This window comes from Nerophis lumbriciformis, linkage group LG20 (genome assembly GCF_033978685.3).
Source record: "Nerophis lumbriciformis linkage group LG20, RoL_Nlum_v2.1, whole genome shotgun sequence".
Taxonomy (NCBI): Eukaryota; Metazoa; Chordata; class Actinopteri; order Syngnathiformes; family Syngnathidae; genus Nerophis; species Nerophis lumbriciformis.
In genome coordinates, this window is record NC_084567.2 from 11,479,820 (window position 1) to 11,501,632 (window position 21,813).

General features: G+C 39.5%; 1 protein-coding gene across 1 annotated transcript in view; it reads left to right on the forward strand.

Annotated features, from left to right (window-relative positions):
- dapk1 (death-associated protein kinase 1) overlaps positions 1-21,813 on the forward strand; it is a 178,193-nt gene that overhangs the window by 74,428 nt on the left and 81,952 nt on the right. Inside the window, exons 4-5 of the mRNA XM_061980418.1 lie at positions 6,386-6,524; positions 20,327-20,456. Coding sequence (XP_061836402.1) covers positions 6,386-6,524; positions 20,327-20,456 — 269 coding nt within the window. The remainder of the gene's footprint in view (positions 1-6,385; positions 6,525-20,326; positions 20,457-21,813) is intronic.

A 21,813-nucleotide genomic window follows, 5' to 3' on the forward strand; every position in this document is an offset into this window, starting at 1 on the left:
GTATCGGTTGATATCCGAATCGGTAATTAAGAGTTGGACAATATCGGATATCGGCAAAAAAGCCATTATCGGACATCTCTAATCATAACGTCCTTACCTTTACAGTGAAAGTATCTGAAGTACTCTACATTTCTGTGTTTATTTGGCTTTCATTTCTGGTGTGTCGAGAAGCCTGTTTTTTTTTCTTTCTTAAATCTAGCTAGGGTGGGGGTCAGAGGCATTATCATGTTGATGAGGAAGGATGTTTTTCTTTCAAAAAGTCATAAAAAACTTGTGTTGTACGTAGGGCTGGGCGATATGTCCTTTTTTTAATATCGCAATACTTTAAGGCCATATCGCGATACACGATATATATTTCGATATTTTGCCTTAGCCTTGAATGAACACTTGATGCATATAATCACAGCAGTATGATTATTCTATGTGTCTACATTAAAACATTCTTCTTCATACTGCATTAATATATGCTACTTTAAAACTTTCATGCAGAGAAGGAAATCACAACAAAAAAAAAAATCACTATTTTTTTTCATACGGTGTTGATTTGGAAATGTTTGCCTCGGCATTTTGATGGTGTGGGCGTGTGGCACCGAACGAAGATGTTGACATGCGGAGTAAGCACTCTTCATTCTCTAGCAGGTGACTTTTCAAATGATGCTACCCCTGCTCCTGATGGGCCTAGTTAGCGCCGTGCATGGCAGCTCCCGCCATCAGTGTGTGTATGTGTGTGTGTGAGTGTGGAAATAGTGTCAAAGTGCTTTGAGTTCCTTAAAAAAGGTAGAAAAGCGCTATACAAGTACAACCCATTTACCATTTTACCATTTACATATTAGCAGTAATGCTACTTTTTATAGCAACGCTTTTGCCCCACACTTGACAAATTACGGTTGTCTGTTCGACATATTCCCACTTGAAGCCAAACCACCGCCAGACGATGGACCCCCTGCTGTTTTTGGGGGGAATTAATTATTCCTTCATTTGTTACCAGATTCGCACCTTCTTTCGCTCGTATTACCGCTAGCATCACAGCTAACGTTAGCCATGCTGCTACCTCTCTTCTGCGCGAGGGTGTATACGTATGTGATGTATGACGTGACAGTATGTGACGTGTGTAGAAGCTGTGCTTGCTGTCTGTGAGAAGGAGAGACAGGAAAGAGGGATGAGAGCCTGTAGTGTAATGCCAGCAGCTAAAAGCAACTGCGTGAGAAGGTATACTCGAATATCACGATATAGTCATTTTCTATATCGCACAGAGACAAACCCGCGATATATCGCGCATATCGATATATCGCCCAGCCCTAGTTGTACGGTATGCCGGTACTAGTATAGTATCGCGGTGCTAATGAATCAAAAACGGTACTATAGTCTCTTCGAAAAGTACCGGTTGCCGGGCATGACGGCGCGTCGTCACGTGGTGACATTGCTGGTTTACGAGCAGAGGAGCATGTTCGGCAGCGCACATTCACGGAGTACTTACAAGCAGACACAGTGTGTAGACAGAAAAGGGAGAACGGACGCATTTTGACCTAAAAACTGACGATAGAGGTGAAGTTATAACACTTAAACGCCCTCAGGAAGAGGTGCTTTAAGACATGGCTAGCTAGCTAGCCAAGTCCATCCGCAGTCGGCAGTGTTTTAGCTACTTCTAAATCACTAATCCTCGCCTCCATGGCGACAAATAAAGTAAGTTTCTTACAAGTATCATCCCTGCAGGATGAGGAATAGCTAAACATGCTTCACTACACACCATAGGAGGATACAATAGCTAGGGATGATGTTTGATAGGAATTATTGAGTTTGAGCTTATTATCGAATCCTCTTATCAAACCGATTCCTTATCGATTCTTTTATCGAGTTCAGATAGGTTGTTGTATATGGAAAAAAACACAATATTTGGTTTAACAAAAGCTTACTTTTATTATATAAGAAAAAAATTAAATCTAATAAATAAATAAATATTGACTGTTACCCCCCTAAAAAAAATAAAATATATAAATATTCACTGTTGTTACCCAAAGTAAACAAATATATACAGTAACACAAAAACAACCTGTCTCTGTGATCACTATCGGTGTATAAATAATAATATAGTGTTAAATAAAATCAGTCCCTTGGGCGCAAAACTGAAAATAATACAGCTCTCCAAAAAGTGCACTTCTGCTGCTATTTGACATAACTGTTTGTTATGATGCTTTGACATTTTTGCACTTTTTTTCTTTATTGAACGAAAATTCTATGAAGAGAAAAGTTGTTTGCAAATGTGGTTACAATGCTAAAAGATGAAAAGTTAAAGCTAAAAAAAGAAATACACTTTATTGAGTTAACATTATTTCTTTATAGGGGGAAAGATTTGATGTTATGAGCTAGGGCGGGGGTCGGCAACCCGCAGCTCTAGAGCCGCATACGGCTCTTTAGCGCCGCCCTAGTGGCTCTCTGGAGCTTTTTAAAAAATGTATGAAAAATGGAAAAAGATGAGGGGGAAAAAAAATATTTTTTGTTTTAGTATGTTTTCTGTAGGAGGACAAACATGACACAAACCTCCCTAATTGTTATAAATCACACTGTTTATATTAAACATGCTTCACTGATTCGAGTATTTGGCAGCACCGTTTTGTCCTACTAATTTTGGCGGTCCTTGAACTCACCTTAGTTTGTTTACATATATAACTTTCTCCGACTTCCTAGGACGTGTTTTATCCTTTTTCTGTCTCATTTTGTCCACCAAACTTGTAACTTTGTGCATGAATGTACAAAGGTGAGTTTTGTCGATGTTATTGACATGTATAGAGTGCTAATCAGACATATTTGGTCACTGCATGACTGTGAGCTAATTGATGCTAACATGCTATTTAGGCTAGCGATATGTACATATTGCATCATTATGCCTCATTTGTAGCTACATTTGAGGTCATTTAGTTTCCTTTAAGTCCTCTTAATTCAATGTATATCTCATGAGACACTATCTGTATGTAATATGGCTTTTAATTTTTTGCGGCTCCAGACAAATGTGTTTTTGTTTTTTTGGTCCAATATGGCTCTTTCAACATTTTGGGTTGACGACCCCTGAGCTAGGGAATATAACAACTACACTACCCAGCATGCAACGGGAGTGACGAGCATGCGCGGTAGCCCCGAAAAGTGTTGTTGCATGTCGTCACGCTGTGAAAGTAAACGTCAAGAACTCAGCCAACACGCCTCGTCTGCATTATTTATAATTAGACAGACAACACATATACAGTGTGATTTTGTTTTGTTTACAAGGAAAGAAAAACAAAAGTTAAAAAAGGGAGATCATGTCATATATGTTGTATCAATATGTATGTGCTGCGGTTGCTTTAAGAACGTTGCGACAGCTGCCGTAAAGGAGGTGCGTTGCTAGCCTGGTTGCTATGTTTCCGGTTGGTCGTAAAAGTGTTCGTCATGTGTTTGTACCCTGCTCAAATCTCTCAGTAAAGTTATTCATTGGATTATACCTTTTGTTTTGAACTTTATTACACCTTGGAGCGCTTTTTCCGGTCCATTGTTTTTCCTGCTTTCGCTATCTGCGCATAATGACTGAGCTACATGACGTCATTTCTTGAGATGTCCCACGGGGCATTTCTGGTCGGGACGGGATTCCTTCCCAGGGATTCGAATAAAGAACCAACTATTTTTCTTTACTATAGTGGTCTCGATAACGGGTACAGGTTCTCAAAAAGGGATTCAAGTCCGAGGACTCGGTTCTTTTCTTATCGAACAACCGGGAAAACCGGTTTCGAGTATCATCCCTACACCTGGCATCCACTGTAATGATACCAAGTACAATAATGTATCTAGTCGATACTATTATGATTATATCCGTAGGAGCCTAAATGCTGTTTAAGTTCATTTACATTTTATGGAAGGTGCTTTATGTTTATTCAGCCAAAATGGGACTATTTACTTTATTTAAATAATACGAAAATGTATATATTGCATGCTTTGAATAATTATAAGGTACACTTTATTTGTAATTATTACATTTGTCTGAATAATTTGATGACGTACTATTTTATACTGCTTTAATACAGTGAAGATTACGTAACATATATGGCGGAAAGATCTGTGTGGTAATATGGTTTGGACACAATGTATTATGGGTAATGGCAGTCAGGTATGGGGGGAATCGAGCCACACAGTTTTTTGACCTTACTCTTACTTTTTCTATCTCTTTCTTACAGTAACAAACTCGCTTTATTTTGCCATTTATTTGTTCCCACATCGTTATTGTTTTACGTTTTTGAATGATTAAGTTGACAAGTAAACGATACAAAACGAAGAGGAGCGTCTGGAGTTTTGTTTGTTGTTGCCGCAGCAAGCGGAGCAGGAGAAAGTGGAGGAGCGTCAAGCTAAGGCTTCATAAGGAAACTACAACATCGATATTTTTTATCGTCACAGAATCTTTTTTTCCTTTTTTTTAAATTCATATTATGTTTATAAACTCAGCAAATACGTCCCTGGACACATGAGGACTTTGAATATGACCAATGTATGATCCTGTAACTACTTGGTATCGGATCGATACCTAAATAAATGATAAATGGGTTGTACTTGTATAGCGCTTTTCTACCTTCAAGGTACTCAAAGCGCTTTGACACTACTTCCACATTTACCCATTCACACACACATTCACACACTGATGGAGGGAGCTGCCATGCAAGGCGCTAACCAGCACCCATCAGGAGCAAGGGTGAAGTGTCTTGCTCAGGACACAACGGACATGACGAGGTTGGTACTAGGTGGGGATTGAACCAGGGACCCTTGGGTCGCGCACGGCCATTCTTCCACGGCGCCACGCCGTCCCTGTGTGGTATCATCCAAAACTAATGTAAAGTATCCAATCAACAGAAGAAGAAGAAGTGATTATTACATTTTAACAGAAGTGTTAAAATGAACATGTTGAAACAGGAAGTAAGCAGTAAATAACAGTAAATGAACAAGTGGATTAATAATCAATTTTTACAGCTTGTCCTTTATTATTTTGACCATATAAAATATTGATAATTTACATAATATGTTACTGCATACGTCAGCAGACTAATTAGGAGCCTTTGTTTGTTTACTTACTACTAAAAGACAAGTTGTCTAGTATGTTCACTATTTTATTTAAGGACAAACTTGCAATAAAGTTAAAGTAAAGTTAAAGTACCAATGATTGTCACACACACACACGAGGTGTGGTGAAATTTGTCCTCTGTATTTGACCCATCCCCTTGTTCACCCCCTGGGAGGTGAGGGGAGCAGTGGGCAGCAGCGGTGGCCACGCCCGGGAATCATTTTTGCTGATTTAACCCCCAATTCCAACCCTTGATGCTGAGTGCCAAGCAGGGAGGTAATGGCTCCCATTTTTATAGTTTTTGGTATGACTCGGTCGGGGTTTGAACTCACAACCTACCGATCTCAGGGCGGACACTCTAACCACTAGGACACTGAGTAGACTTAGACTTAGACTTCCTTTTTATTGTCATTCAAATTTGAACTTTACAGTACAGATAAGAACGAAATTTCATTACATTAGCTCATGGTAGTGCAGGATAAAAAAAGCAATAAGGTGCATATATAAATAAATAAATAGGTTACTGTACAGATAAATATATTGCATTTTTTCATATGAATCAACGTATGTTATATTGTCTTTTTTATTCCAGCGAGTTAATCCATTTTGGGGGGAGTTAAGGGGATAATTATGATGCGTTCAAGAGTCTTACGGCCTGAGGGAAGAAGCTGTTACAGAACCTGGAGGTTCTGCTTCGGAGGCTGCGGAACCTCTTTCTAGAGTCCAGCAGTGAAAACAGTCCTTGGTGGGGGTGGGAGGAGTCTATGCAGATGTTCTGAGCCCTGGTCAGGCAGCGGCTTTTTGCGATAAGAAACATATGTTTAATGTACCCTCAGATTTTTGGTTAAAATAAAGCCAATAATGCCATTTTTGTGTGGTCCCCTTTATTTAGAAAAGTATCGAAAGGTATCAAAAAAATATTGAAATACATTTTGGTACCGGCACTAAAATATTGGTATCGAGACAACCCTCCTAGGAACACATGTTACTGTTAAAACATCATTAAAAAGTCGCTTTTGCATCACAGTAGACATTTGAAAACACTTAAGTGCTGCCTAGAAAAGACCTATGTGTTTTATTTCGTGCAGATAATGATAGCACCTTAACAACCCCTAATGTAAATGTGCTCAAACCTTGAGCCTGAATGTTTTCCAGAGCTGGTTAAAAGCTACTCAGGTCGTATAAATTGACTGGACTCTAATGCACCTGCGTGATTAGATTACCTTCGCTCAGCTCCATTAAAAAGGGATTTATCGCTGCCCCTGAGCCAAGTGATCTCGCGTTTTAATTCTCCATCTTCCCCCCCCTCAGCGTGGCCGGGGGCGAACTCTTCGACTTCCTGGCAGAGAAGGAGTCGCTGAGCGAGGAGGAAGCCACTCAGTTCCTGAAGCAGATCCTTGATGGAGTCTTCTACCTGCACTCCAAACAGATCGCTCACTTCGACCTCAAGGTACCCGCATGCAACACGAGAGCGTGGACCCCTCCCTTTGTTTCTTGTTTGTACTACACACCTGCTCAGCAGTATCTCTGTTATTTACATTGCATGCTCTAATTGCCTTCCACTGTACTTAGATGCCATTCCATATACACTGTATCTACTGTAAATACTCTACCATATTGTCCGGACTGTAGAGTGCACTGGCATATATACATATGTTTTCATATATAAGCCGCACCATATAATAAGCCGCAGATTCAGTCGTGGTCAAAAGTTGACATACACTTGTAAAGAACATAATGTCATGGCTGTCTTGAGTTTCCAATAATTTCTACAACTCTTGTTTTTTTGTGATAGAGTGATTGGAGCACATACTTGTTGGTCACAAAAAACATTCATGAAGTTTGGTTCTTTTATGAATTTATTATGGGTCTAATGAAAATGTGAGCAAATGTGCTGGGTCAAAAGTATACATACAGCAATGTTAATATTTGCTTACATGTCCCTTGGCAAGTTTCGCTGCAATAAGGCGCTTTTGGTAGCCATCCACAAGCTTCTGCTTGAATTTTTGAGCACTCCTCTTGACAAAATTGGTGCAGTTCAGCTTACAGCAAGGCACTCAGAAGAATAGGAGCGCTTGATTTGCTCAACCTAACCCAGTGTTTTTCAACCGGCACACTGGTGGGCCGTGAGATACAGTCAGGTGTGCCGTGGGAGATTATCTAATTTCAGCTATTTGGGTTAAAAATATTTTTTGCAAACCAGTAATTATAGTCTGCAAATGATGTGTTGTTATTGAGTGTCGGTGCTGCCAAGAGCTCGGCAGAGTAACCGTGTAATACTCTTCCATATCAGTAGGTGGCACCTGGTAGCTATTTGCTTTGTAGATGTTTGAAACAGCGGGAGGCAGTGTGAAGGTAAAAAGGTATCTAATGCTTAAAGGGGAACATTATCACCAGACCTATGTAAGCATCAATATATACCTTGATGTTGCAGAAAAAAGACCATATATTTTTTTAACCGATTTCCGAACTCTAAATGGGTGAATTTTGGCGAATTAAACACCTTTCTAATATTCGCTCTCGGAGCGATGACGTCACAACGTGACGTCACATCGGGAAGCAATCCGCCATTTTCTCAAACACAGAGTCAAATCAGCTCTGTTATTTTCCGTTTTTTCGACTGTTTTCCGTACCTTGGAGACATCATGCCTCGTCGGTGTGTTGTCGGAGGGTGTAACAACACGAACAGGGACGGATTCAAGTTGCACCAGTGGCCCAAAGATGCGAAAGTGGCAAGAAATTGGACGTTTGTTCCGCACACTTTACCGACGAAAGCTATGCTACGACAGAGATAGCAAGAATGTGTGGATATCCTGCGACACTCAAAGCAGATGCATTTCCAACGATAAAGTCAAAGAAATCTGCCGCCAGACCCCCATTGAATCTGCCGGAGTGTGTGAGCAATTCAGGAACAAAGGACCTCGGTAGCACGGCAAGCAATGGCGGCAGTTTGGTCCCGCAGACGAGCGAGCTAAACCCCCTGGATGTCTTGGCTCACACCGTCCCTTATGCCACCGAAGATGATCAAGAGAAGAATATCGACCCTAGCTTCCCTGGCCTGCTGACATCAACTCCAAAACTGGACAGATCAGCTTTCAGGAAAAGAGCGCGGATGAGGGTATGTCTACAGAATATATTAATTGATGAAAATTGGGCTGTCTGCACTCTCAAAGTGCATGTTGTTGCCAAATGTATATCATATGCTGTAAACCTAGTTCATAGTTGTTAGTTTCCTTTAATGCCAAACAAACACATACCAATCGTTGGTTAGAAGGCGATCGCCGAATTCGTCCTCGCTTTCTCCCGTGTCGCTGGCTGTCGTGTCGTTTTCGTCGGTTTCGCTTGCATACGGTTCAAACCGATATGGCTCAATAGCTTCAGTTTCTTCTTCAATTTCGTTTTCGCTACCTGCCTCCACACTACAACCATCCGTTTCAATACATTCGTAATCTGTTAAATCGCTTAAGCCGCTGAAATCCGAGTCTGAATCCGAGCTAATGTCGCTATAGCTTGCTGTTCTTTCCGCCATGTTTGTTTGTGTTGGCTTCACTATGTGACGTCACAGGAAAATGCACGGGTGTTTATAACGATGGTTAAAATCAGGCACTTTGAAGCTTTTTTTAGGGATATTGCGTGATGGGTAAAATTTTGAAAAAATCTTCGAAAAATATAATAAGCCACTGGGAACTGATTTTTAATGGTTTTAACCATTCTGAAATTGTGATAATGTTCCCCTTTAAACCAAAAATAAACAAAAGGAGAGTGCTACTAAGAAAAGGCATTGAAGCTTAGGGAAGGCTATGCAGAATGAAACTAAAACTGAACTGGCTACAAAGTAAACAAAAACAGAATGCTGGACGACAGCAAAGACTTACTGTGGAGCAAAGATGGCATCCACAATGTACATCCGAACATGAGATGACAATCAACAATGTCCCCACAAAGAAGGATAAAAACAACTGAAATATTCTTGATTGCTGAAACAAAGTAGATGCGGGAAATATCGCTCAAAGGAAGACATGAAACTGCTACAGGAAAATACCCAAAAAAGAGAAAAAGCCACCAAAATAGGAGCGCAAGACAAGAACTAGAACACTACACACAGGAAAGCCACCAAAGACAAGAACTAGAACACTACACACAGGAAAACAGCAAAAAACTCAAAACAAATGGTGTGATGTGACAGGTGGTGACAGTACACCTACTTTAAGACAAGAGCTATATTGATGCATGCTTGGTTATGGTTTAAAGTCATACCCAACAATTGCGACAACGCCTTTTTACTGTCAACTGAGTTTCGTTTTTTAATGATTTCTGCTGGTGGTGTGCCTCCGCATTTTTTCAACGCAAAAAATGTGCCTTGGCTCAAAAAAGGTTGAAAAACACTGCCCTAACCCACCTATAGAACAGTATGGGCAATCTCGCTTCATTAGAGCATTTTTTGTTTGTTTGTTTTTTTATCGATTATCGGGGCTATTTTTACATTTATCGGTATGACCTCATAGTTCCTCATAATTATCTGCCCGATCCGTCTGCAAAGCCTGCTGAGGAAAAGTTGTGCCTAAAGGGTCGAGCACGTCTAATTTGATGCAGCATTTGCGGTTTCACCAGGTTTACACACCAACAATTATGTAGCACATTATAACAGAGTTAAATTACATTAAATACAAGTCACATATGATTGTGCCACTTACAATCAGTGACATTCAAAGAGCAGCTATAAAAGAGGTCAAAAGAAGGAAATTATTTCCAAACTTAGAGATAGACTTTTTGTTTACATTTATTACTGTTTTATTGGATTATTGGATGATTTCAGACAGGAATAAATAACTGATTAAAATACCTCAAGTAGGGCTGGGCGATATGGCCTTTCATTAGTATCTCAATATTTTTAGGCCATGTCACAATACACGATATATATCTCCATATTTTGCCTTAGCCTTGAATGAACACTTGATGCATATAATCACAGCAGTATGATGATTCTATGTGTCTACATTAAAACATTCTTCTTCATACTGCATTGATATATGCTCATTTTAAACTTTCATGCAGAGAGTGAAATCACAACTAAGTCAATTGACCAACACTGTATTAATTAAACAGTTATTAAGCAGTGGCACAAACATTCATGTCATTTCCAAAACAGAAAGTGCAAGATTGTCAGAGACATTTTAAAACAAGCTATTAGTGCACTTTTGTGCACGATGTCACTAAGATGACATATTAGACTGGACTTAGACTTCTTTTTTATTGTCATTGTCTTTACAGCACAGATAAGAACGAAATTTCGTTACATTAGCTCATGGTAGTGCAGGTTAAAAAAGCAATAAGGTGCATATATGAGTAAATAAATATATATACCGGTAAATAATATATAAATATATATATTTATAAAATAAATAAATATATATGTTATATGCATGTTATATTGTCTTTTTTATTCCAGCGAGTTAATCCATTTTGGGGGGAGTTGAGGGGGTAATTTAATTATGATGCGTTCAAGAGTCTTACGGCTTGAGGGAAGAAGCTGTTACAGAACCTGGAGGTTCTGCTTCAGAGGCTGCGAAACCTCTTTCTAGAGTCCAGCTGTGAAAACAGTCCTTGGTGGGGGTGGGAGGAGTCTTTGCAGATTTTCTGAGCCCTGGTCAGGCAGCGGCTTTTTGCGATCTCCTGGATAGGAGGAAGAGGAGTCCTGATGATCTTTTCCGCCGTCCTCACCACTCTCTGCAGAGACTCCCAGTCTGATGCATTGCAGGCTCCAGTCCAGACAGAGATGCTGTTGGTCAGCAGGCTCTCTATAGTGCCTCTGTAGAATGTGGTGAGAATGGGGGGAGGGAGCTGTGCTCTTTTCATCCGACGCAAAAAGTGCATGCGCTGCTGAGCTCTTTTTACAAGAGCTCCGGTGTGTAGGGACCAGGTTATATTGTCAGTTATCTGCACCCCCAGGAACTTGGTGCTGCTTACATATCAAAACAACACTATATTAAAGTGCACTTTTTGTACAGAACGCCACTACAATAGTTTAAAACAAATAAAGTGCACTTTTGTGCATGATGTCACACGATATTTCAATAACTGTCAAATAAAAATGAGCTGCATAATAGGAAATCAAATAGTGTCTGTCCTTCGCTATGTGGTAGGTTCCTGCGGACGTTATCTCCTTCTGTTATTGACTTTTTTTTCATGGAAATGGTTGCTTCGGCATTTTGTGGGTATGGCACCGAACGGAGATGTTGACATGCGGAGTTTCAAGCACTCTTCATTCTCTAGCGGGTGACTTTTCAAATGATGCTAGAAATGATCAGTGTTGCTACTTTTTGTAGCAACGCTTTTGCCGCATACTTGACATATTACGGTTGTCTGTTCAACATCTTCCCGCTTGAAGCCAAGCCACCGCCAGACGATGGACGCCGTGCTGTTTTTCTTGGGAATTAATTCTTCCTTCATTTGTTACCAGATTCGCACCTTCTTTCTCTTGTATTACCACTCGCACCGCTCCGTTAGCATCACAGCTAACGTTACCCATGCCGCTACCTTTCTGTGGTGCGCTTGATTTAAGTCTCTGTGAGAAGGAGAGACAAGAAAGAGTGAGAAGAGCCTGTAGTGTAATGCCCGCAGCTAAAAGCAACTGCGTGAGAACGTATACTCGAATATCACGATATAGTCATTTTCTATATCGCACAGAGACAAACCTGCGATATATCGAGTATATTCGATATATCGCCCAGCCCTAACCTCAAGAATGTCCCTGTGATTTTATAGATGTATTCATTGGTAGGTTTGTGAAATTAAAATTGTGTATGATATTGTCATTAATCATTTTCCTCAGACTTTAATCGTACAGTTAAAATCTATTAATAGTTGCGTCCCTAAAGGCAATGTCACATTTTAACATTACAAACTGGCATACACACCACTGTTGGCAATATGATGTCTTTAATCATCGCCTCCGGTACATTCCGTTCTTTTTCTTGTATTATTGTTGCGGGACATATTGTACTGAGCAGTCTTGTGCGACTCCCAGAAAGAAAAAAATGTGATGACGGCCACTCTCTTCTCTCTCTCAAGGTGATGTTCCATTTAGAGAGAAGAGAATATTGTTCAAACAGTGAGCGCAGCCCTCCTAAAAGAATTTGACGCTCTCTCTGGTGTCTTCTTTTTGCAGCGTTTGACACATTTCTGCCCACTTTTTCATCTTCTAATGTTTGTTTGTTGAACTTTAGCACTTCAGGTAGAAAATAGATGGATAGATGGATAGTTGAGAAAAGGACACAAGTATATGCGATAGGGTTGAATTAAAAACGGTACTATACTGCCTTTAAAAAAATACCGGTATTTTAATTTTTCATCTGCATGCTGCCTTGCGGCGGTGACGTACAGAGCGGAGGAGCATGTTTAGTGTGTCAGCGCGCACACACTCACAGAGCGCACAAGCAGAAACAGTGTGGAGAAGAAAAATGGCAAATAAAGGCAATTCTACTGGTTAATAAAGAGGGTGCGCGTAGCGAATATGGAGGTATTTGGGCTTCGAAACTATCGATAAAGATGCTGCTTTAAACACGGAAGTGCCACGCTGCTTTAAAACATGCCTTGCCAAAGGTGGCATGATTGAAGTATTAGTATTGCTTTAAACTTTGCTAATCAATTATCTTTTATTATTTTATTATATATGTTTGTATTATTATTTGTTTTAATTTGTTCATTTATTTTATTTTACCTTATTTATTAATTTATTTATTTTTAATGTACTTTGTTAGATTGAATCTATGTTTGCATATATTCTTGTGTGTTTATATCTGATATAGGCACTAGGGGACAATTACCTTAGGAACTGAGTGGGTGGGTACTAAAAGGGTATTGAAGGTTTATAATTGATCTTAGGTTTATTATGTTTCATATTTGAGACACTATACTGTACTGTCTGCAAAATTCAATACAAATATTTTGGAAAAAACAACAACTTAGCTAATTAATGAAATACCAGTCAGTCAAATCGACGGTAATATAGTTAACTAGCACCTCTTTTGTGCACATACAGATATGTTGACACGCACACAGCTGCTTGGCTTGATGCCAAATATTAGCGTAGTCAAAACCGCCCCCCAAAAAGCTTTATGTTTAACTTATCGTAAGATTTTGTGTTAAAATGAAGCCAAAAATGATTTTATTTTTAGTATCGAAAAGTACATGTTGGTACCGGTACCAAAATGTTGATATCAGAACAACCCTATATGCGACTATAGCCTGCTGAGAACCAGCATCCTCTACATTCTAATTTGTTTTTCATTCAATCAATCATTCCATCAAAGTTTATTTATAAAGCCCTTAATCACAAGTGTCTCAAAGGGCTGCACAAGCCACAATGACTACCTCAGCTCAGATCCCACATCAGGGCAAGAAAAAACTAATCCCAATGGGCACAATGAGAAACATTGGAGGGGACCACAGATGTGGGCACATATGGATGACGCATCAGCATCCATAGTTAGCAATAGATCATTAGTCATTTTTGCGAGAGTTGTCTACATAGAGTGATTTGCCCTGAAACCGGACTAAAAGGGTTCACAGAGCTTGTTAGACGCTAAGTGTTCATTTAGCTGCTGTGCAAAAAAAATTTCCGAAGATTTTCGAGATAAAGGGAAGGTGGGACACCGGCTGTTAGTTTACCATGAGGTCAGGATTGAGGTTAGGTCTTTTGAGCCTAGAATGAATAACCGCTTTTTAGAATGCTAGGGGAACAGTGCCAGAGGAATGTGATAAGTTTATAATATTTACCACTGATGGTCCTAATATTACAAACAGCTCCTTGATAAGTTTCCCAGGAAGTGGGTTAGTAAACATGTTGTTTGTTTTATCCCATTTACACGTCGCAGGAGTTCCTCTCATGTTATTTCATCAAAAAGAGAGAGACTATTTTGGAGGGCAATATCCGTCGTATATACAGTCGTATCTGTGTTAATAGAACCCAGTCGTAGCTGGGACGCGTTGTCTTTAATCTCCTTTCTTATGAGTTAAATTTTCTTACTAAAGAAATTCATAAAGTCATCTGCCGAGTGGGTGGAGCTACTGGGAGGAGTCGCTTGTTGGGTTAGCGATGCTACTGTACCGAACAAATATTTAGGATCGTTTTTATTGAGGCAAATGAGATTTGAGTAGTGATTAGCTTTAGCTAAGGTAAGCGTGTGTTTATAAGTTAATAAACTATCACTCCATGCTTGATTAAAAACCTCAAGTTTAGTCGCACGCCATTTGCGTTCCAGCTTTCTACATGATAGTTTAAGAGCTCTGTTTTTGGTCTTCTGTCAGAGTTACACATTTTAGAGGAAAACATACCACCAATGTCTACTGCAGAGGATGCTGGTTGTCAGCAGGACATTAATGACTCTCTGTCATTTATTTGATTATGTGACAGATTCTCAGTCGCTATCATTGATCGGTTGTTTACACAGAACATGGCGTCGTTGGAAAAAGTCTAGACTTGTTTTTGTGCTCGCAGACTATAAATCATGTGTATATTTTTGGAGCTGGACGTCATAAAAGCTTGATGCCCAACCAAGCGCTTCCGATCGATGGCCGCCGCTATTATCAACCACCGCAGTCGGCGTCCACGCTGATAATGACGTGCTGCTCATCCTCTCATTTACTGGCCGTCTCACATGATTAGACTGTTTAGGATTGATCCGCCCGTGCAAATCCAATCTTTCCATTCGATGTTCTCCGTTGTCTTTCCCTGCTGCTGAGAGCCTTTCTTCTTTTAGAGGCCACAACATTCAAACTCCCCGTTTCATTGTGCTATTTCTAAAACCACATTTAAAAAGTTAAAGTACCCCCCCAGATCACACCTCACTCCTACCCACTTTTCCAAAGTGGGCTGGCACAGGGTGGAGGACAAAGTAAAACAACTTGCACCATACTTGCCAACCCTCCCAGATTTTTCGGGAGACTCCCGAAATTCAGCGCCTCTCCCGAAAACCTCCCGGGACAAATTTTCTCCCGAAAATCTCCCGAAATCCATGCGGAGCTGAGTCCGCTTTCCCACAATATAAACAACGTGCCTGCCCAATCATTATAACTGTAGAATGATCGAGGGCGAGTTCTTGGTTTCTTATGTGGGTTTATTGTTAGGCAGTTTCATTAACGTCCTCCCAGTAACAACACACAACAACAGCAGTCACGTTTTCGTCTACCGTAAAGCAGTTCGTCTGCCGTAAACAGCAATGTTGTGACACTCTTAAACAGGACAATACTGCCATCTAGTGCATTTGATGAAAGCACTTTTGTGCGTGCCACACAGCAATGCATCATCAGAGAGGGTGTTCAGCATGGTTAGAAAAATAGTGACAGAGAATAGAACAAGGATGGACAATTCAACCCTTAACTCAACAATGAGTAGATGAGTGTTATGTGTGTGTATATGTGTAAATAAAGGAACACTGAAATTCAAGTATTTCTTTTATTTTTATATATATATATATATATGTATGTATATATATATATATATATATATATATATATATATATATATATATATATATATATATATATATATATATAATAAAATAAATATATTTTTATAGCTAGAATTCACTGAAAGTCAAGTATTTCTTATATATATATATATATATATATATATATATATATATATATTCCAGCTATAAATATATATTTCTTTTATTATATATATATATATATATATATATATATATATATATATATATATATATATATATATATATATATATATATATATATATATATACATACATATTTTTATATATATATATATATATATATATATATATATATATATATATATATATATATATATATATATGTATGAAATACTTCACTTGGTGAATTCTAGCTGTAAATATACTCCACCCCTCTTAACCATGCCCCCAACCACGCCCCCCGCCCCCACCCCCTCCCCCCACCCCCCACCTCTCGAAATCAGAGGTCTCAAGGTTGGCAAGTATGACTTGCACTGAGCCTAGTCTATAAAATCCGCTACACTTCCCTGATACCGAAGTACATGTCAAACTCCTTCCATAACGTAAATGACCGCCATAACCACAACACCAGGGGGAGCTCCACAAACCACGCTAAACCCAGATTCCGATCTAACAAACGTCTTAACTCATTCTCCTTCTATGCCACATCAATGTGGAATGCACTCCCAACAGGTGTAAAAGAAAGTGCATCTCTACCCTCTATCAAAAACGCACTAAAAGAACACATCCAGGCAACTACAACCCTAGACTAGCACCCTCCCCCCACCACATCCCACCTCCCCGGATTGTAAATAATCAAATGTATATACTTGTTCCTATGCTTTCTGAGCTCACTATGTTCACTGCTCGCTGTACATATCCTACGAAGTCAGACCTACACTGTTTCAATGTCCATTTCTCAGATTATATAATTGTTGATGACTGAAGTGCTGATATCAACCAAACATAGCCCCCCCCCCCCCCCCGCCCTAACCCCCTCCACATCCCACCCCCCGGATTGTAAATAATGTATATAATTCAATGTATATACTCTGATGATTAACTTGTGTGATGACTGTATTATGCTGATAGTATATATTTATACCATGAATTGATTAACGTGGACCCCGACTTAAACAAGTTCCAAAACTTATTCGGGTGTTACCATTTAGTGGTCAATTGTACGGAATATGTACTGTACTGTGCAATCTACTAATCAAAGTCTCAAAAAACCACTGATAGCCACACACACACTGGGTGTGGTGAAATTACTCTCTGCGGTAGACCCATCCCCTTGTTCCACCCCCTGGGAGGTGAGGGGAGCAGTGAGCAGCAGCGGTGACCGCGCTCGGGAATCATTTTGGTGATTTAACCCATAATTCCAACCCTTGATGCTGAGTGTCAAGCAGGGAGGTAATGGGTTCAATTTTTATAGTCTTTCATATGACTCAGCTGGGGTTTGAACGCACGACTTACCGATCTCAGGGCGGCCACTGAACAGGTGGTTAAACCCAAATTTCTCGTCATATTGCGTCTTACCTACCGTATTTTCCGGACCATAGGGCGCACTGCCGACGAATGGTCTATTTTTTATCTTTTTTCATATATAAAGCACACCAGGTTATAGGGCGCGTTAAAGGAGTCATATTATTATTATATTTTTTCCAAATAAAAATACTTCCTTGTGGTCTCCATAACATGTAATGGTGGTTCTTTGGTCAAAATGTTGCATAGATTATGTTTTACAGATCATCTTCAAGTTGCTTTCTGACAGTCATAGCGGTGTAGCGTGCAAGGAAGTGTCAAAAGATGGAGCTAACTGTTTTAATGTCATTCAGACTTTACTTAAATCAATAATGTAGCAGCATCTCCTCATCCGGAAACAACAACAAAGCCGGAAATGTGTCCCGTGAAAAAACGTCCGACCGGAACTCTCTAATAACTATAGTTCCTTGGGTGAATAATGTATACTCACTACACCGGTATGTTTTAGCGCTTTCATGGCGAGTTTACTAACAGATATAAGTAAGAACTTTACACTACTTTATATTAGAAATGACAACAGCGGAGGATGAATGTCCCATAACAAGAAGGTAGAAAAAAAGAAGAAGCTTATCGACTATGGTGTCGACACGGACTACAAAGGCGTATGCGCGCAATTTTTCAGCATTTATGCAGATCCCAAATACAGATCAGTCGGTACCAAAAGGTAAGAAACGTTGCTTTTGCATAATATTGCGAAACAAAACGCCAGATAATATGTCTTACCTTATACACACACCATAATAATACTCCTATGTTTAATGCGTGGACAATCCATCAAGCGGTGCGGCTTCATAGCTTACCAAAGTCGTACTAAAACATTTTGATAGATTTTTGAGCGCCGTGTGTAATGTTTTATATTTTCAATGGAAGATATAAGATATTGGTGTTGTTTACTTGGGTCATACGGCCATCATAGTGCAGTCTGCACTTGTCTCTTATGTTTGACTGCCATCTACTGGTCACACTTATCATTACACCATGTACCTAATGAAATAGTCTCGAGGTCGGTAAGCATAACCAGAATTATTCTGTACATTAGGTGCACCAGGTTATAAGGCAAACTGTTGAGTTTTGAGGGAGGGAAAGGATTTTAACAGTGATGTGCGGTGAGGTTGATGGCTGGTGAGGCACTGACTTCATCACAGTCAGATTTACAAACATATGAACCCTAAAGAGTATCTTATTCACCATTTGATTGGCAGCAGTTAACGGGTTATGTTTAAAAGCTCATACCAGCATTCTTCCCTGCTTGGCACTCAGCATCAAGGCTTGGAATTGGGGGTTAAATCACCAAAAATGATTCCCAGGCGCGGCGCCGCTGCTGCCCACTGCTCCCCTCACCTCCCAGGGGGTGAACAAGGGGATGGGTCAAATGCAGAGGACAAATTTCATTACACCTAGTGTGTGTGTGACAATCATTGGTACTTTAACTTAACTTTAACTTTACACATACAAACTGTAGCACACAAAAAAGCACATTTAATAAAAAAAACGTTATTATGGTCTTACCTTTACTTATAAATGAAGTCCACTTTCTTATAAATGAAGTCCATGCGCCGCAACTAAAGCCCTCACTTAAACTTTCCACGTGTAAGATTGAATCTATTTAAAAAAGTGTAACCGAGGGTTTATAAATGTCGCCTATACTGTATGAAACTACAAAATAACAAACACGGAGGCTCCAGTTTACACGAGGACCACTTTATTTACCTTCTTTCAAAAACCTCCGCAACGTGACATCACTTCCGCTCTTAGCGCCTTCAAAATAAGAGCTCAAGGCATATACTGTATAACAGCGCATAACAGGAACTTAACATCACAAATAGGAAAGCCCATGAAAATAGGTTACAAAAGTTATTTAATAAGAATCCAAAAAGTGCAAAACAATAATGTTCGTGTTGGAGGAGTTGTGAATTAGGTACACCTGCAGTCTGCAGGTGTATCTAATGTTGTGTCCCTGCAGTCATTCACAACTCCTCCAACACCAACATTATTGTTTTTGCACTTTTTGGCTTCTTATGAAATAATTTTTTTAAATAGATTCAATCTTGCACGTGGAAAGTTTAAGTGTGGGCTTTAGTTGATATAACAATTCTACGGCGGGGGTGCAGGAGGCGGGGCTACTGGAGCCTCAGCCCGTGCATCTTTTGCAGCCGTTTTATGATCGCTCAGCACAAGAAATACGTTACACACATACAGTTGTTGACAAAATACACTGTACATTATATACCTCAGCTAACTAAACTATGGAAATGTATAATATAGTTCATATAGCAATACTGTCTCACTGCACAGCAGGCCAGCAGTTAGTCGAGTCATTGCGCAATCCATGTTGCGGCACTGAGTGACGTGCCTCAACTGGCTGCTGTTCACCGCGCCGTCTCTTCTCAGTATTTGAACGGCAAATGTGAAAATTCAGCGATTTTGAATAAAAATAATCTAAAACTGGTGAAGTTAAATGGAAAATAACTTTATAGTATAATCACTGGATACATATAACAATTTAATTTTTTTTTTTCTTTTTACATTTTTTTTCTTTCCATGATGGCAGGTGAGGCCCCGCCTCACCTGCCTCTAGTGACTGCACGTCACTGGATTTTAAGTGCACCTTATAGTCCGGGAAATAGGGTAATCAGTGAGCATCTAAAAGAGTAACACCAGGAGGTTTGGGTACCTTTCCTATTAGAACCAATACGCTACCAATTGTCTGTACTTTTGAGTGTGTTCAATGTTAATTGTTTAATAATAAAATGAAAAAGAAAACAGACATTTAACTGTGAGCTGATTATGATAACTGTCCCGTCCAATTGTTACATTTTCTTTTCTTACACTTCTATGTCTCATTTGTAAGTGTTATATATTTGCATGCAGTTGCAATTCCAGGACGTTAGATGGCAGTAGTGTATAGACCACAGCGTGCTTCTGTAGCCCGGAAGTGGTCTTTATACAAAATGATATCTACTGCATATATCAAAAAACAATGTGAGTATTTTCTATTCGTCCAAAAATTATATTCAATGATAATATTTCATTGAAAAGGTTGAAAAATCGTTCAGTGTGACAGGTTGTATGCGCACCACCCCATGTTGCTTCTGTTGATGTTTTGTTTAATGAAGTCTGAACTGTTCATCCTTGGCTTTTGTTGCGTTTCTTTTGCGCACAATGACAGTCTGTAAATAAACATTCCGCGAATGTTTTCTCTCTCTCTTTGCAGCCGGAGAACATCATGCTGCTCAGCCGCTCGGTGCCTCACCCGCGCATCAAGCTCATTGACTTTGGCCTGGCCCACAAGATCGACTTTGGCAACGATTTTAAGAACATTTTTGGAACTCCGGAATTTGTAGGTGGGTATCTCACCAGGTGCTCGTGTTTACAAGTCATTGTTACACATTTTCTCTCTGTCTATGAGAAAGCAGTTCTAATTCTATAGATATTTTACTATTTTTCACTCATTTTAAATAAGTCTCAGATGTCCAACAATAGTGAATTCATTGCTTTATTAAAGAAAAAAATAAAATTAAAGAATGTTGTCCAAAGTGTAGCCTTAATGCTGAAATTTAGACACTAACGTGGTTTTAGTAATCCCTACTAGGGACACGTTGTTTTGTGTGTCTGTAGCTTTAATGCTTATTAGTTGAGATGTCCAATAATATCGGACTGCCGATATTATCGGCCGATAAATGCTATAAAATGTAATATCGGAAATGATCGGTATCGGTTTCAAAAAGTAAAATTTATGACTTTTTAAAACGCCGCTATACATAGTGGTACACGGACGTAGGGAGAAGTACAGAACGTCAATAAACCTTAAAGGCACTGTCTTTGGGTGCCGGCCCAATCACATAATATCTACGGCATTTCACACACACTAGTGAATGCAAGGCATTCTTGGTCAACAGCCATAGAGGTCACACTGAGGGTGGCCGTATAAACAACTTTAACACTGTTACAAATATGCGCCACACTGTGAACCCACACCAAACAAGAATGACAAACACATTTCGGGAGAACATCCGCACCGTAACACAACATAAACACAACAGAACAAATACCCAGAACCCCTTGCAGCACTGGCTCTTCTGGGACGCTACAATATACACCCCCCCACTTTTTGCATAAACCCCGTAACGCTGCACTTGTCCAATGTAATAAATTCCATATGTCACATAAGGAACAATAAGGAATTGGGCAGAAGGACCTAAACACTAGCATAGCTATGTTAGCTACATGCTAGCAGTACACACATGTTTTAGCAACATCATGCTCGGTCAGCCTGGGCATGGGTATCGTTCACATTTGACTCGATTCCCATGTACCAATTTTCGGTACTTTAGTGTGCGTCAATGAATATAAATAGTTTTTGATAATAAAGGCTTTTTTTTTTTTTAATTGCAACGTTTAAAAATGATCTGATTATGATATCTGCAGTTGATATATCTTGTTTCAATAGCTGCGTTTCCATTACCCCCAGAAATGTGCAAAACCTAAATATCGCAATAAGAACCTGGTAATTGAAACACCCATATTTTGAAAAGCCTCTTAAATATCGCTAAAACATTTTTGCGCTCTCATGAGGTGGTTTCGATATTGAAGTGTTTCGCGTGATTAAACACAGTTTTTTTTGCATTTTGAGGTCACTTAAACACTGAACTGGCGGGGCTCCAATGCAACAATTACTAAACAATTACCAAGATAACTTGC